This window comes from Protopterus annectens, chromosome 16.part0 (genome assembly GCF_019279795.1).
Source record: "Protopterus annectens isolate FY-2018-M chromosome 16.part0, PAN1.0, whole genome shotgun sequence".
Lineage (NCBI taxonomy): Eukaryota > Metazoa > Chordata > Ceratodontiformes > Protopteridae > Protopterus > Protopterus annectens.
The window spans coordinates 575,978,030-575,995,994 of NC_056750.1; the positions used below are offsets into that span (position 1 = coordinate 575,978,030).

The following is a 17,965-nucleotide window of genomic DNA, read 5'->3' on the forward strand; positions in this document are numbered from 1 at the left end:
AAAGCAGTCACTTGAAAAATGTGCATGGGGTCTTATCCTTCATTAAAAAACTGACTAACTCAAAAAATGAGTCCCTGTTTTTATTTTTGATAGGGCATCCACAGACTTAAATGAAGTCAAATTACTCAAGCAGGTAGTCAACCAATGATACAATATAATTCTGGATGATAAACTGCTTTTATTAAAACCAAATTAAGTGAAGCTGTAAGCTAAGCATCCATCTATCTATGAGTTAAGAGATTTGGGTTTTACTTGGATTTTTTTTTTAAGATGTGAATTTGTTTTATTATTTTCACTGCAATGATGGTTGCTATGTATTGCAGTCCACCAATGTTAATATATTTATGTGTGTGTGTGTGTGTGTGTGTGTGTGTGTGTGTGTGTATATATATATATATATATATATATATATATATATATATATATATATAGTTATATAAAATACATACATACACACACATATATGTGCGCTACATTTGAATGTGGTTCATAAATATATACATACACTCACATTTATATATATATATATATATATATATAGAGAGAGAGAGAGAGAGACACACACACACACACACACACACACACACACACACACACACACACACACACACACACACACACACACACACACACACATATATATGTGCATTACATTTGAGTATTATAGTTAGCCTAATTTCCTGTCCTTTCAAAAATAATTTACCTGTGAATGGAAGTGTGTTCATTACTTGTGCATGCTAAGCAGAGACAGGGATTTAGTACTACTCTCAGGTCTGCAGTTTTGACACTGTCAGTCACATAGTATAGAAAAAATAATTAATTCCCATTAATGGTTTGTTTTTGTAGGGGGATATTCAGCAGCTGATGATTGTTCCTGACGCCAAGGCAGCTTATGAGTATTGTGAGCATTACAGTCCAGACTGCGACACTCCAACTCCTGATATGCCTCAATCACAAGACCCCAACCAAGATGCTTACCCTGATCAAGATCAGGTATGGTTTGATTATTTGTTTCCAGTTTGTTGCTTTTGAAATCAAACTTCTTAATTCAGAGTTTCAGAAAAGTCTGGAGCAGTAGATTCACACCTTGCTTTTAACTCATATGCATAGTTTAAGTGTTACAGTTTGCATATTTGTCTGTATTTCTTGTATGAATTTAGTAGTATTAATCCTAAACTATAATATGTACTTCTTCCAGCTTATCATATTGTTGTAGCATTAAACACTATGAGACTTGACCACATTACATATGATGGAGAAGAAAAGGTCACTGATAACATACATGCTGCATTGATAAATGGCAAGACCCCACAGTACTGGGGCTGGGGTATGCCCCCCCCCCAACACATGCATGAGGACATATGATCTTGTAGTTAAGATGCACAAGTGTCACAGTTCTGAGTTGCCTCTTTTATTTTAAGTTTTAAAAGGCTGAATCTTCCAGAATGCCACCCTTTTTTCCATGACTATATGAAACACTGCCAGATCAGCTGTGAGATCTAGAATCAGACCCCAAAAAAGAGACAAAGCATAAGTGTTTTATTGCATGCAGTAATATGCAACCAAAATGAGTGGATGCTTATGTAAGTAGCACATTTTATTTTATTTTGAAGCCACTCTCTTCTGTAAATGTACTTTAAAACAATGAAAACAATATTATTTGTGAAACCATGACCAATTATTATTTTGCATTTCGGTATTACGTATCATCTGAAACATTCCTGTCATAGACTTTTCCAACCTTAATATACATTGTCAAATGTTAAGCATAACTTTCGAAACTCAGAATGTAAGTATCAAAATATTATTGTGTTGCTCATTTAAATATCATTTAGGAGAATGGCTTCAAAGGGAGGTAAGGTTAGGCGAGTCAGGACAAAATTCAGATCCCATGGTGAGAGAGGTTCTTTTATGGGAGGTCTCAATAAGCAAGTGCCGTTTAAAAATGCTTTACCCAATTTGTGTGACATCAGGTTAGGAGTATATTCACCAATATGAAAATTAGAAATTGCAGCTAGTTGAACTCTAATTGTAGCTGTGGCAGAACCTTACTGAAAAGTTCTGCAAGAAATTCTAAAATTTAACTAACTGGGGCAGAAAAGGGATCAATGTTTTTTGCTTTTGCCCAGTAGGAGAACCTCTTCCATTTACTAGAATATAATTTCCTGGTAGAAGCCTTGTGAAAAGATATCAAAATGTGTTTTACTGCTGATGTGAAGTCTTGAAGCCTGACTAAGTTTGGAAGTGGAGCAGCCATGCTGTTAAATTGAGGGTTTGGAGAGCAAGATGAAGTGTTCCTGACATATGGGTGAGAAGGTCTGGAACTGGGTCCAGAACCCATGGTTTCTCCTGTAGGTGAGGCCAGAGAACTGGGAACCACATCTGACAAGTCCAATATGGAGCAATGAGAATCAGACTGCTTCCCAAGGATGTTGCTTTATAAATGACTTTGGGTATCAGAGGAAAAGGGGGAAAGGCATACAGTAGTCCCAAGGGCCAATCGTGAACAAGTGCATCTCTCAGTGTCTCCCCCACAGGGAGAATTAGGGCAAAGTAGCTGCTGCATTTGGTATTTATGGGAGTGGCAAATAGGTCGTAGCAAGGCTGGCCTCATTTTCAGAAAATCTTCTCTGCTATGTTTTGGCATAGAGCACACTCGTGCGGCATTAATATCGCCCTGCTGAGTTTGTCCGCTATCATGTTGGATTTCCCAGGATATGCATTACTACCAGAAAACATTGGGAAGAAATTGCCCATTGAGATTCTCTCAGCACTTCTCGACAAAGGGGCTATGATCTGGTTCCGCCTTGTTTGTTTATGTACCAGACTACCGACATGTTGTCTGACTGGAATGCAATTGTTCCTAGTGGAAGAGAGTTCTGGAGTTCTTGCAGCGCTAGAAGCACTGCTCTCATCTCGAGAACATTGATGTGCAAATGGGCCTCATGTTCTTGCCATATGCCTTGGACTGTTCTTCCAAGATAATGCCCCCACCCACCCTATCTGGGAGGCGTCTGTGGTCACTGTAGCTATGGGTTGTTGTGGCACAAAAGGTCATCCGATGGTCACGTGGTTGGACCGAAACCACCAAAGATCATCTTTCTTGCATGACTCTGTAATTCTGATTTGGTGAGACATGGGAAGTTCTTGTAATGACCACTGAGCAAAAAGTAGCCATTGAAGAATTTTCATATGCATTCTGGCTAGAGGAACTAGGGTGATACTTGATGCCATGGTTCGGAGTACTTTCAAAATAGTTTTTGCTTCCACCTTGTTTCTGGGTAGAAGGTCGGCTACTTGCTGTCTGAGAACAGAAACTCTGTCGGGAGGCAGATGTGCCATCATGGAAATGGTGTCATGATCTGCGCCTATGAATGTAATATGTTGACAGGCCAACAAGGCAGATTTTTCTAAATTCACTGTTATGCCTAACTGAGAGCAGGTTTGTAGTGTGGTGTCTCTCGCTTGTTGAAGTAGATGCTTGTTGGTGGCAATTAGCAGCCAGTTATCTAGGTATGGAAATGCTTGGAATCCTAGATGTCTCAAGTGAGCCGTGACTACTGCCATGCACTTGTTGAACACTCTGGGGGCTGTAGTGAGACCAAACGGCAGAGCTCAAAACGGATAATGACTGGCTCCCAGCCAGAAGCATAAATGACTCCTTGATGCTCTGTACATTTCTATGTGGTAGTATGCATCTTGGAGGTCTACTGAGCATATCCAATCATCTTTCCCTAAAAAGGGAAGAACTGACTGCAGTGTCACCATTCGAAACTTAGACTTCTTCACGGATTCTTTTAGTTTGCTGAGATCCAATATGGGTCTCCAGTTCACTGTTCTTTTTGGCACTAAAAAAATCTTGAGTAAGTTCCGAATCCTATTTGGTCTGCGGGGACTTCCTGTTTTATCTAGCAACTTTTGAATTTCTATAGTTGCTTGTTCCCTTTGAGTGGGTGGAACATCTGGGATTGTTTTTATCTGTGGGACAGGATGGCAAAAGGGAACGGAATAACCTCTGGATATTATACTTTGTACCCACTTGTCTCTTGTGATATCTTGCCAGGCTTCTTGGTACAAAGTTAACTACCCTCTGACTGCCTCCAGAGTAGAGCAGATGGGCCTCCTTTCATGAGCACTGGTAGGGCCAGCCTTGAAGGGAATCACAGTCACCCTGGTTTTGCGAACCCCTCTGCCTCGCGGATGACGTTTACCATTATTGCCTCCCTACCTGCCCCTGGGGAAGGGTTCACTTTTTTGCATCCTGAAAAACTCCCTGGGATCTTTTGAACCACATTTTTTCACTCTTCTGACCTTTAGGGTAAGGTCTTGAAGGTACAGAAAAATGTATTCCAACAGTAGAAAGAGTTTTTCCTTCCTGCTCACATCTGGTGAATGTGTCCTTGACTTTGGGTCCAAAGATTGAGGAACCATCAAAAGAGGCACTGACAAAGGCAGACTTGAAAGTTTTGCAAAGTTACACAAGCGCATCCAGGAGTGTCTCCTCAGGGAAACTCCTGAACCCGCTGCTCTGCTCGCTCCATCCGCCGCATAGGATATCAGTCTCATGGAGAAGTTAATGATGGAATTTAAGGTAGATAGCTGAGAGGTCACCTTTTCTGAGACCCCAGCAGCTAACGAACCTTGGAGAGTATCTCCTAACTCCTTCAAGAGATCTCTTTGTAGTCTGGTAATGTGCGTAAGTTAGTTCAGCAATCTAAGGTATGCTTCCTGTATCTTTCCATTGTTCGAGAGCCCTTGTTCTGTGGATGGACAGATGAGGATGTTTCAGAAAGTTCCTTCTTGGTGGCTGCTGTCACCACCATAGCAACTACAGGAACACCTTTCATGAGAAAATCTTTTTCAGATGGAGCTGATAAGAACTTACTTGGCCTCCGAGGGATTGGTTCCATAGTGTCTGGTGACTCCCATGCCTTTCGACTAACTAACTCCAATAGCTCGTCAAAAGGCAGAGACACCCTGGAGGATGAAGGTTGAGATCCAAAGGCCTTCAGGTACACAGACTCCTCATCAGAAGGGTTGATGGGTTTCCAGATGCCTCTCTGTTTTAGGATTTTTATGATATCTGCAAAGGAGATATCTTCAGAGGACGACTGTAAGGACCCTTCTGACTCCTCGAGGTCAGTGTCAGGTGATGGACTCATCAGGGGAGTCTATATGCTTCCTCTTGCATGTTCTGTTTTGAGGATCCTCCTCAGAAGGGTATTCTGGGGAGGTCTCGGAAGAGTGGGGTTCACCCAATGGGGTTTCCTGAGGCTTTGAAGCTCTGCTGTCCCATGGATGGCATGGTGCCGAAACAGAAGCTGGTGCCTTGGGGGGAAGAATACCAGTATCCATGTGTAGAGCTGTAGATGGGGAGACCACACTCCTCATCAGCTCAAAAGCAGATCCTCCCGCTGTGAGGACACCTCCGGTTCCGAGGAAATAGAGGGAATACCCAGCTCCACAGAGACCAGTTTCAAGGCTGATGTAGCAGCTGAGCTCTGCCGAGCCAAAGCTCCGGGCGGTAAACTCAGATCTGAGTCCCCCCCCCCCCCGAGACCCTGGCCGGCACCAACAGTGTCAGAGCAGGAATTGGTTCTGAAATCTCCTGGGGGGGTCTCGGAACTGAAGATTCTACAGCAAGTGGTATCTGGCATTCTGGCTCCTAAGATCCAGCTTGGTTCGGAGAAGGAATAGTCGTGGATATAATTGTCTTGGAATGGCTCCAAAAACAGTTGGGTCAGAACCAAAAACAATTTAGCCAGCGCCAGTGACTTCAAACGTCTGTGCACCACCCTGTCCACATCATTGTCCGACAAGCTCCTAGAGGACCTGGAGGAGAGGGTTGGCGAGCGAGATCTCTGCAATATGGGAGATCTCAAGGTAGGGAAGACTGGTACTAGTTCAGTGGACTGGCTCCAAAAGGTAGTCACTTTTGGCTCCGAAGGCCGTGGAGCCAAAGGACTTGATTTGTCCAATTCAATGATCTCTCATTCTCGCTTCCGAGGGCTGTGGAGCTGAGGAGATTGTTGTTTCTGAAGTTTTGCCCAATTTTTGAGGTGGCTCTGAAAGAGCTCAAGAAGAGTAAGAGGGAGATGGTATTTTTGTAGACTTTTCACCTTAAGAGGAAGGGGATTTATTTGTAGAAGCTGTACTCTGTAAAGCTTCATCAAAAGAAGGTTTCAGGAGTCCTTTGAGAATTAGCTTGTTCTTTCTTTACTGTAAGACACGGGAGCTGAAAGAGTGACAGAAGATACATTGCTCTTGGAGATGAATGGCCCCCAAACAATAAATGCAAATATTATGTCCATCAGTAATTGACATTTTCTGTGAAGATTTCTGGCACTTTTTAAAGACTGATGGCTTAGGTTCCTTCTCTCTGCTTTCCTTAGACATCATAAGAAGGAAACACAACTACTAATACTGAAAAAAGGTAAGCACTAACTACACCTTTATAGAAAAACTAACACATGCAATATTTAAATATCCTAGTAACACACTATAATAAAACACAGCACATCTATTGAAGAGTAAGGGAAAAAAACAGCTCTGTCCTCTAAGTTAAATGGGCACTAGGCTCTCTAACTTAAATGGACCTAGTAGAGCTACAACAAGGGACACAATAGACAAACCCTACAAGTTAAGCAGGTACTTAGCTCTCTTAAAATGAGGTGATACACACAGACAAGGGAATACACACTCTAACCAACTATTCTACAGAAGAATTTATGGGAAAAGGGAGAAATGGCCTTGCGACTTTACGATGGCCAACAAGCAACAAACAGTAGCAAGATTAAATTGCACATGCAACACTACAGTAGAGAAAACACTATTACTAAAGCTAAACTAATAATTATAGCAAAAGACAAGAAAAATATAAAGTTTTAAACAAACTTAGCCATGGCCAAGGAGAGAGCATCCGAACTCGTAAAGTGGCAAATGAGATCTGGGGAATTACACCACTGCATGATGGCATACCTATTCAGCTACGAGTCAAGTGAAAGACTTCGAGCTAGTGTATTTGGCCAAGTCAGAGCTGAGGATCAGCTCTGAACCCAATCAGTAACAATGGAAATGAGATAGGACAACATAACTTCAATGGATAGCAACAGTATCCTAAAACAGATGGCATTGTGATTAATGAAATACATAAATATTTTATCCCACTGCTCAAAGTACCTGCAGCTAATGGAAGGGTGACAGCAAAACAGAAGTATGGCTACATTGTGCAGTAATATTAACCCCTCTGCCATGGAACTTTATAATTCAAGTACATTGTTAAGACAACTGAGAGATAGTATAAAGAAAACTAAACATGTTTGTTTTAATATGCCAGTCTTGAACTTTTTCTTTGTAGTATGTCATACTATTTCCCTCTTCCTGTGTTTAAAGATTTAAAATGGTAGCCTAGTCTAAATGCTAAATAGTCACAGAGAAAGTCATTTAAACCAGTGCAGCTTATAAGGCAGCCATGTGTTAATGGCCTGTGTTGCCTTGGCAGGGTGTTGATTACATCAAGTACTGACAGAAAATTTTCATCAGCTCAGTATAATTAAAAACCCAAGGTAATAGTTAAGACTGTTTATGCCTGTAACAAATTATGATTACTTCACATTGTTTCCAGAGTGCAGATCTGTGTTTGCCTTTTCTAATACAGTGTTATCATTAAGTCTTTTGGCATAGTGAATTTTAGTTAATCAGTTAACATGCTAGAGAAAAAAAGAATTTGAGATTTTGTCAGTCCATCCAATTCCTTTTTTTAACCACAACTTCTACATTACTATTGTCACCTGTCCACCTTTTAGAAAACAGATGTGACCTCTTGCACTTGGTGCAGAAGATCAAGGAGCTGTTAACCAGCTATTTTCTGTGGTCTAGTGATCCAAGGTTTGATTCCCTCAGCCTCCATTGTCCAGTTGTGAGTCTCTGGGCAAGTCATTTAATCAGACACTGCTCCCGGGGCGGAGTCTGAAAAAGGTCCAGGGAGATCAGTGCCCTACTCTGTTCAACAAATACAAACAGAGTATGTAACTTGAAAAGTAGCAAATGTTCTGTTATGCTAGAAGGAAGAATATATTCTAATTTTCTTTAAGTACTACAAACAGTAACATACTGTAGCAGAAATGCATTAAAATGACGTAAAACAACGGCAATAACAAGCTATGTCTTTGTTTTGATAATAACGTGAATGTAGCTTTCTTCTACACTGCTTGAGATCATTGCCTGTCGTACAGTTTCTCAAGATTTGGTAAGAAATGTCGTACTCTGGGCATCTGAGAAGGTTGTAACCCTAGTCTTCTTTACTTGTCCACCTTTTCTCATTATATTTCTACATCTATACTTCACAATGTACACCTGTCAGTAAAGACTTGGTCCTTATTTTACTTCTAATATGGCTACTTATCCAGACCTTGTCTTTTCATTTGTGAAAAAAGTCCTCTTCCTCCATGAATCAGAGCCTTTAGACATTTCCATTAGGAATTAATAGGGTCAGAATAAAATCCCACTCTACTATCTTCCATCCTGACTTTACATTTCAATTACCTTCAAGTTGCCCACAAAATTCAAATTGTCTGTGTTCTTTATCACCCTTTCTACAGAGTGTTGCACTTTTCTAGGAGGATGATATTCCTTGTAAGGTAAAAAGACTGAACATATAACTTCAAACACAGGCTAGTCAGTGCCTTGCAATGAGGCAAAGTAATCAGCATCCCTGCTATGCATACCAGCAGCATCACCCTACACACACACACACACACACACACACACACACACACACACACACACACACACACACACACACACACACACACACACACACACACACACACACACACACACACACACACACACACACATGCAGACACACTGTGCAGTGCTTAGACTGGCCACAGTAATGACTTCATGGTACTTATTTTCTCATGCCTTATATAACTCCAGCCTCATCATTTTGATCTCTTCCTGTGGTAGCTGCTTACCATCACTTTGCACACCTTTCCATTGAACTGTACTGTATCCACTACCTTTGTGACGAGGTAAACCCTGTCTGAAGATATTTTTAGAACAGTTTTTTTCCTCTTCTGTCACCACAGCCTTTCAGTATTACTGATAAATAGCCAATCCCGTTTATAAGGATTATATGAAGTGTTGTAAGCACATATTTTAAGAATGTATACATCATGCCATTGTAAAAAACAAGTGTCCCAATACCCCCCCCCCCCCATTATACATACAGCCTGATTACAGGACACATATGAGGCCTGGATCAGATACACATCCCATTCCATATACTTAGGGTTAAGCATGCTATCATCTTTTAAAAAAGAAGCATTTATAGAAGGACTTGTACATGTTTATAAATAGAGTGGATGACTTACTCTGTTCCACTATGGGCAATGCTGCTTTGGGTTTCAGAAGTCTTTGCTTTTTTAAGGGAAGAGTCTGTTCAAGGTAGATTGACAGAATCACCAAACTTAACACCAGTGCATGAAACAATAAAGTGGTACACATCCCATAACCTGCTGTATCTTTCCTTAGCAGCAACAGCACTGCAATTTGTAATTATTACGAGACAGGAATTTGAAATGCAGTATTAGGAGCTCAGTAGATAAAGCACTAACCATTTGATGGCAGATGATCAGATAACTGTAGGTTCTATTCCCACACACAGTGCTTTTTCAGTCCATAGGACTAAGGCTATGTGCTCTTGAAAAGCTGCTTCCTGTAGTTGAAGGTTTGATTCTTTCAACTGCAACTTGATTACTGTGAGAATCTGAGAAAGATAGTTAACCAGGCAGTGTGTCTTGCAAAACTGGAAAAACTGGGCCAGGGTTTTCAATAGTCCCTTGAACCTCATGTCTGATAATTACCTAGATTTTTGAACCAGAGTTGTACTCTGGAAAGATAAATGCTTCACCTGCAATGGTCATATTATCACTAAAAAATATTTTCTTAATTATCTAAGATAAAAACTACACTTATACCAAGTAGCAAATGCAAGAGATGAAAGACAAGATTTGTGCAAATCATGTCCTTCTTCAAGATGTAAGCTGCATATAAATCAGTTTTGTAGTAAAATGAATTACTTAGGGACAAGTATCAGCTGTCTGACCACAGGAAACTTTATGCTTTCATTTTTGACATGCTGTCCTTGAAATGATCCTTCTTTGTTCTATTAATTATAGAAAAGTACAGATGACATCTCTGGGTAATGGGGGTTTAAATCAGGAGGTGAAAACAAGCAGCAAATATGTTTATGGAATTTAAAGAAGGCATTGGCCAGATTTATTTTTTATTTAGAGTAGGAACTTATCTAACTCATTTCATGTATTAGGATAACATTTGCTAAGATGAAACTACTTTGGATTTCATGTGTTTCATGTCAGAAGCTGACCTGTGGTGGATTTAAAGACAGCACAACACTTAGAAAGGCAATGACCTATTGCTGTTTATTCCACAAGCCCACCAGCTAGTTCCTGTATTTTGAACATGGAAGTTTAATCCAGTTCAGGCAAGTTGATTAGTAACTGTGACATCTATAGTGCTGTATTACACAATATAACTGCTAACACAGCCAGTGGGCATTGTCTGCAAGCAGATATCTAAAGCTAAGTAATATAAATTCTGATGTGTCAGAAGTCTGTGTACTATTTCTTTCATATACGTTATATTAAACCTTTATTATGAAATGTCTCTGAACCTACAGAATATAAATTTCTTTGAAGATTACACTTTGGCATTAGAATTTAGGAGGTGCATTCTCTGTCAGGTAGCGTTGTCGCCTCACAGTAAGACGTTGTCCTGTTCGATTCTCAGCTAAAGCGTCTTCTGTGTGGAGACATGCGTGAATGGGCGTACCCTCGTTGAAGGTTGTGTATCAGAGCTGGCAACTTGGCACGTAAAAATCTACTGCCAATCATTTAGTGGACCGGAGTTCCGCTGTGGCGACCCCCCTAACCAGGAAAAGCCGAAAGACACAACATTCTCTGTCAGGTAATTAAAATTTCAAAATGTCCTTATTTCTATAAGTCCAGGATTTTACCCAGAATGCTCTTCTCCTGTATAGTATAATATTATTGGTCAGTGGATATCCCAACTGATAATGGTACTGTATTCTTCATTATAAGGTGCATGAAGCAGAAACACAGTGAGGCGTGCTATATTATATTGCTGCTGTTCTGTCATACCATGACACAGACTTCATGCTAACATTTATTTTATTTTATTTTATTTTACATTTGTTGACCGGGCTAGTCTAACTGGATATATGTCCATTTTCAGTACAGGCCCGGGGAGATAAGTTCCAAGACATGATAAAATACAAATACAAGTACAAAAAACAAAAAGCAAAATTTGTAATAAAAAAATAGCAAATATAAAAAATATAAAAAAATAATCAAACAATGGTAACGTGTTGTAAAGCATAGAGCTTAGCACAGGGTGTGTAAAGAGGACAAGAGTCATAAACAATGCAAATTGAAAGGTACAGGGACATCATACAGGTAAAGTCAATAGTAGAGAAAGGAAGTTAGTTGTGTAGTGATGTTACTAAGAATTTAGATGTTTTAAGAAACATCCTGCTTGGTAATCAGTTTTAAGACTAAGTTATTGGTGGAGATTCTCCCCATAAAGCTCAGACACACATGTATGCACACACACATAGCATGAATGTATATACGCATACAGAAACACAGAGTACCTTAGTCAGCAGTTACTCCACAGGTCACTAATGTTCTCCTATTAGGCTGGTTCCATATGATTGTTAATTTTGAAGTGACACCCTGACCTGACCCCATGTGCGAAAATGGGAAAAAAGGGTTGTGACTGGATGAAGAAGCCAGGCTTCCACGTCTATAATAAAATCAGATATCAGATTTTTAACATACCAAGTGAAAACCAAAACAGATGGCTTGTATCAAAGCAGTGTTGTCTAGATGGGCAAGATAACACAATAGTTAAAATCTCAAGAAAATATTATAGAAACCCAATCTAGGGAGAAGGGATTTGAAAATCAGTAAATAAATAACAAATGATTAGAAGAAAAATATTAGTTGAAATATTATTGCAAATGGAACCTGAAAATAGTGTAAAATGCAACATAAAAAGTCAACTTACTTGTTAAAAATGCCTGATGATTGTTCTTTGATATCAAAAACCAAAAACAGAAGGATAAAACTGTATATGTATATCTCTAACAAGGTACTCACTGTGGACCCTGTATTGGGTACAGGAGTGTATTTCAAACAGATGGAGTGAAAGATAAGAAGCACTAACTACTGCTTTATCCCATAGTCTGGAAAATGTAAATAGTTTTCAGGTCACTGAGCAGAGAGTATTTGAGCAGAAATTATCCCAAGATATCTAATGCACAGAAACACTCTCATATCTACAGTAAGACAGACTGAAGAATTTAAGTGAAAACATTTTGGCTCATGGCGCCTAATCTATGTCTTTGACATTACACCAAGCAAGTACCCTTCAGATACATGTCCAATGTAATAATACTCTTCCTACTCTGTTCTGTATTCAGTGATGTTATCTACTGAGTGTGCTGCAGCCCTATAAAAAACACAATGAACAATGCGTTTCTAGCTTCCAGTCATATACTTTTCAAACCTAGGCATCACTTAACTCCAGCAGTTTAATTTGATTAAAGTTAAATTACAAGCATAAACAAGCTCAGCTTAGCATAATGCAGCTTTTATGTTTAACTACTAACTCCTTTCACAGTATCTTCCTACTGCAGCATAATTACTTCTTCCTTTCCATTTGTTAAAATGGTATTAAAATATGAAATCTTCATCACAATCAAACTGCATTATGCTCATCTTTCACTGCACAACTACAAGCATGCTTAAGAAATATTCCTTGCACCTGTTTGTTATAGTATTATTTATTTTATACGTTTCCATGTAACCTTGGTTAACAGCCAGATCTAAATAATTGTACTGTACATGTAATGCACCAAAATATTGCATCTGTTATTCAATGCATAGGTGCAACTGACTGAGAAACAGGAAAGCGTTTAGGCACTTTGATGGTGTCTACATAAAAAGTATAGCTTGTATGATTAAGTAACAGGAAAGGCATGTTTTTCATCTCATCTTACTTGCGATGGTATTAAGCAGTAAAATAGATCTTTTTTTCAGCCAAGCTAATTTTTCTACTATGTGTATTTTATACAGTCTGTAGAAAAAATAAGGAAAACAAAAGGATTTTCTGTACTTCCAGTAAACTGCATTGCAGAACTTTTTAAGTAGATACTTTAAACCTAATGCACAAAGACAAATGAAGGAATGTCTGAAGAGGTTAACTAGCTTAGTTAAGACAATGCCGTTAACATGCATCAGCTGTACAACATAAATTATGATGTACATGCACTTACCCTTGCCCTTTTTACAAACAGGTTATAAATACTATGCCATTCTTTAGAAAGTGTGACATTACAAGCTATAAATATTTAGAAGAAACATTTTTTTCTATGGTCTATCCTAAGTTGTAATTTAAGGCCAAGCTGTTTCAAGCTCTGTTAGAACACCATATTTTAAGTACCGTGTCTTTGGTGCTAGAAGAAAAAGTAGTGATTATAAAAATCTTGAATTTTCTATGACATGTTGTATTTCACCATATATCACCAATCCCAAAATTCAGCCAGCTATGTATTTTGCAAGGTCTTCTCCGATGTAACATTATTTCCAATAACAGAGAAGGCAAGTATGTGACACTGCAAATGTTGCCTTGTACTCTTAGACACAACATTTTAGCAGGAGAAAGACCTATAGTGAGACAGACTAAATTATCAGATAGGGCAGACAAGGCATTCTGCAAAGATAAACTGGGTTGTCATAATCTGTTGTGCACAAGCAATCAGAATAGCAATGGTTAGCAACTGAATCAGGAACATTTTTTTTTTTTTTATTTGTAGCACCTCTCCACATTTTAGTATGGGAAATCTGGACAAAGCCAAAAATAACAGGGGCATAAAGGCCCACAAATAGTGTTAATTTTTAAGTTTAACTCTTATAAACATAGAAAGTTGCTTGGGTGACAGGTTTTGCTTTAGCACACATTTAAGTGTGAAATTCAAATGTCTGTCATTATTTACTGACTCCAATGCTCAATGACTTGCCAGAAGACCAGGCATTCTATGATGAGCAGACTAAAAATATGAAGCAAAAACCTGGACAGTTAAGAGAACTGCAGGATAAATGCATGAGTTGACCCAAAAAATGTAAAACAAAAAAAAACTTCCATGGCTGTTAGTTAACCCAGAGGATTAAGGATCTGAACTGTTAACAAGCTGCTTTTATAGTCCAGGGCATGCTTACCTCAGCATGCCTTACCTGTGAAACTCTGAGGGAGTTTATTGTGAAAAAATCCATGTGGCTCAGAATTACAAAATAGATACAATTGAAGATGAAACTGAAATCATTAATATGGAATATAAGCCATATAGAAACAGAATGCAAAAAGAAATAAAATAGGTATGATCAAAGTTAAATTTAATACAATGTTATAATTGCCTTTGAGTTATAAAAGCAGTAATTCTCAACAGGTTGTGTGATAATGTACAATTAACGCCCGCCCAGTGGCATTGGGCCTCTGCACTCTTGGAAAGGCATTGATTACACAATAACACAATTCATTATTGCACTTAGTGAACCGGCTCTCTATAAGTACTCTGTTTTATATATATATATATATATATATATATATATATATATATATATATATGGGTCCCCTTCAGTAGATCGAACATATAACAAGTTCGAACCTCATATGGCCGAAACCATATGTTCGAATTTGTAAATGTTCGATCGGACTGAATGGAGATCTCCGTAGAGGTGCGGAACAGGAAGATTTCCCTTTTCCGTAATGTAGTGCGATCTCAGAGTTGGTATATTTAAGTAAGGGTGTGTGGGGGGGTGCAGGGGGGCATATCCCCCCTGCTACATACGTTTAATTTTGTTTTTTGTTGTTTTTTTCTTTTTTTACTTCAGTGTTCGAACTACTACAAGTTCGAACATATGGTCTCGGCCATATGTGGTTCGAACTTGTTATATATTCGATCTACTGAAGTAGATACATATATATATGTTTTTGTTGTAAATTAGTTCATCCACCTAATGTTTCAAGCTTTCTGTAGTATATGTTAATGGTGTTGAATGAAGCATTTTACATCAGAAATAAATAAAAATAATGTAGTAAAAAAATAAACAAGTAAAACAACAATTTTGCAGAGAGCCCATTCTCTCTCTCTCTCATACAGTCTATTCTGTTTTCACATACATATACACACACAGTCTCCTCTGGTTTCATACTCACACTCACTCAGACAAGCATTAACTGTCAACTTCTTAGCATGAAAAATCTGGACAAAGCCAAAAATAATGGGGGGACAAAGCCCCAAAAATAGGGATACATTTTAAATATTACTTTTATAAGCTTAGAAAGTTGCTAGAGTAAAAGGTCTTGTATTACAGTACATTTTCTGAAGAATATAAAGCCTGAAACTCAAATGCCTGCCATTATTTAGTGAATTCACTTTTCACTGATTTGTCACAAAGCTTCAGAAAACCACAAATTGTATGAGGAACAGACAAAAAAAGTGAGGCAAAAATCTGTACATTCGAAGAAAATTTAGACAGTTGAGAGCTATGTACAGAAGATCTCTCTCTCTCTCGATCTGTCTCACACTCATTCCCCTCTGCTTTCAAACAGGCAATCACTCACACAAGATCACTCTCACTCTCTCTTGGTCTCTCTCACACATACACACACACACACACACACACACACACACACACACACACACACACACACACACACACACATACACACACACAGTCTCCTCTGCTTTCATACATGCACTCACTCACATGCAGACAGAAAGAAGCACACTCATACATACACACAAACTTATTTCTGTTTATTTTTATTTTTTTTGTTTTTGCACTCACTAAGTAGTAAAAGTGCTGCTTAGTGAGTATAAGTAATGGTGGCCATTAGTTTTTTTAGCAGTCCATATAGGCTGCTGTAAAGCAGTGGACACATTTTTCAGCTGGCATTACTTTGTTCATTCTCTATTCAGGGTGCTGATGTAGAGTTTGCCAGTTCTCTAAAGTAGCATAAATAATTCACAAAACATCTTAGTGCACTACACAGAAATTGAATCTCATAGCAAAAGTGTCATTGTTTAGTAACTAAAATGAACTATGATAAAATGATGTGACATCTAAATAACTCATTACAAAATCAAACCACTGCATATACATGTTTCTGAAGAACACTATAGTATATGGATTTATTTTCCACAACAATGTGCACTAAATGTCTTTTTTGGTTCACTAGTTACACATGCATTTTTCTCCATAGTAAAATATGGAGACTTGGTTCTTTGAGTAGAAATTGCAGTACTGAAACTGACCTACTCCAACCAATTTAATTTTAGCATGCATGCCTACAGAGAGAGAGAGAGAGAGAGAGAGAGAGAGAGAGATCTGCTGAATCCAAATCAAGGCATAAGTGTCCACCCCGCTGTCGAGTGGCGTTCGAAAGACATGCGTGAATGGGCGTGCCTTCGTTGAAGGTTGGGCATCGAGCTGGCACCTCGGCACCGTAAAAATCTACTGCCAATCATTAGCGGACCGGAGTTCCCTGTGGCGACCCCTAACCGGGAAAAGCCGAAAGAAGAAGAAAAAAAAAAAAATTAAATGTGAATGAAATGATTGTCAATCAAATGAGTGTTAGATTAAGTGAAGCACTGTTTTTCCTTGTCGATTAAGTGAAACGTCAATGTACTGAAATATAATTATATATATATATATATATATATATATATATATATATATATATATACATACATATATATATATATATATATATATATATATATATATATATATATATATGTATACATACATATATACTCATAGTCTCATACACAGATATATATATATATATATATATATATATATATATATATATATATATATATATATATATATGCGGTGGTGGTGCTGCAGTAGTGTTGTTGCCTCACAGTTAGACGTTGCCTGTTCGATTCTCAGAGCATCTTCTGTGTGTCGACATGCATGAATGGGCGTTCCTTCATTGAAGGTTGTGCATTAGGCCTGGCAAGCCAGCACGTAAAAATCTACTGCCAATCATTAGCGGACCGGAGTTCCGCTGTGGCGACCCCTAACTGGGAAAAGCCGAAAGACACAAACATATATAGATATATATACACACACATACATAATATATACACACACACACACACACACACACACACACACACACACACACACACACACACACACGTACATACATACATATATATTTATTTATTTAACTTTATACATTTGTTAACCAGGTAAACCCACTTGACATAAGTATCCCTTTTCAATGAGTGACCTAGGAGCACTGTATGGTCACACACTAGGCAAATGGAGATGAAAGGAATCAAACTTTCTACTCTTGGGTAGAAGAAGCAGCTCATTAACAATTGAGAGGCTTAATCCTCTGCACTGAAAAAGCAAGCTGTTATTGTGGTATGAATCTTCATAATGGAAAGAAAAACATCTGCTGATTCCAAGTGTAACTTAGATTAGCAGCAGCAGTACAGGTTCTGAAACTTTTTTCACCATTTCTAGTTTCTCTGTTCCTTAATTTAGCACAAAACTTTTAGTCTGTTTTAAGACACCAAAATACATGTGCTTCAAAGATCAAAATGGACCCTTACTTTAGCAAAACTTTTATCACAATTTTTCTTTTGCCAGACACTTTTCAGTCACTAACTTTATGTAAATCAGTGCACGGAGAGTATAATTCAGCCTTATTCATATTGCTTTGGCTTGTAAACCAATGAAAAAGTACCAAAGAAGGCACCAAAGGTGGTACATTTTCAGATAGAGTCTCTTATTCAAATCTATTCAAGTATACAAAAACTGGCTACACACATGGG

General features: G+C 38.4%; 1 protein-coding gene across 2 annotated transcripts in view; it reads left to right on the forward strand.

Annotated features, from left to right (window-relative positions):
• The window catches only part of COL5A1 (collagen type V alpha 1 chain), a 1,013,097-nt gene that overhangs the window by 475,995 nt on the left and 519,137 nt on the right, over positions 1 to 17,965 (forward strand). For both annotated transcript variants that reach the window (XM_044058757.1, XM_044058756.1), the window contains exon 5: positions 847 to 993. In XM_044058757.1, the coding sequence (XP_043914692.1) occupies positions 847 to 993 (147 nt within the window). The remainder of the gene's footprint in view (positions 1 to 846; positions 994 to 17,965) is intronic.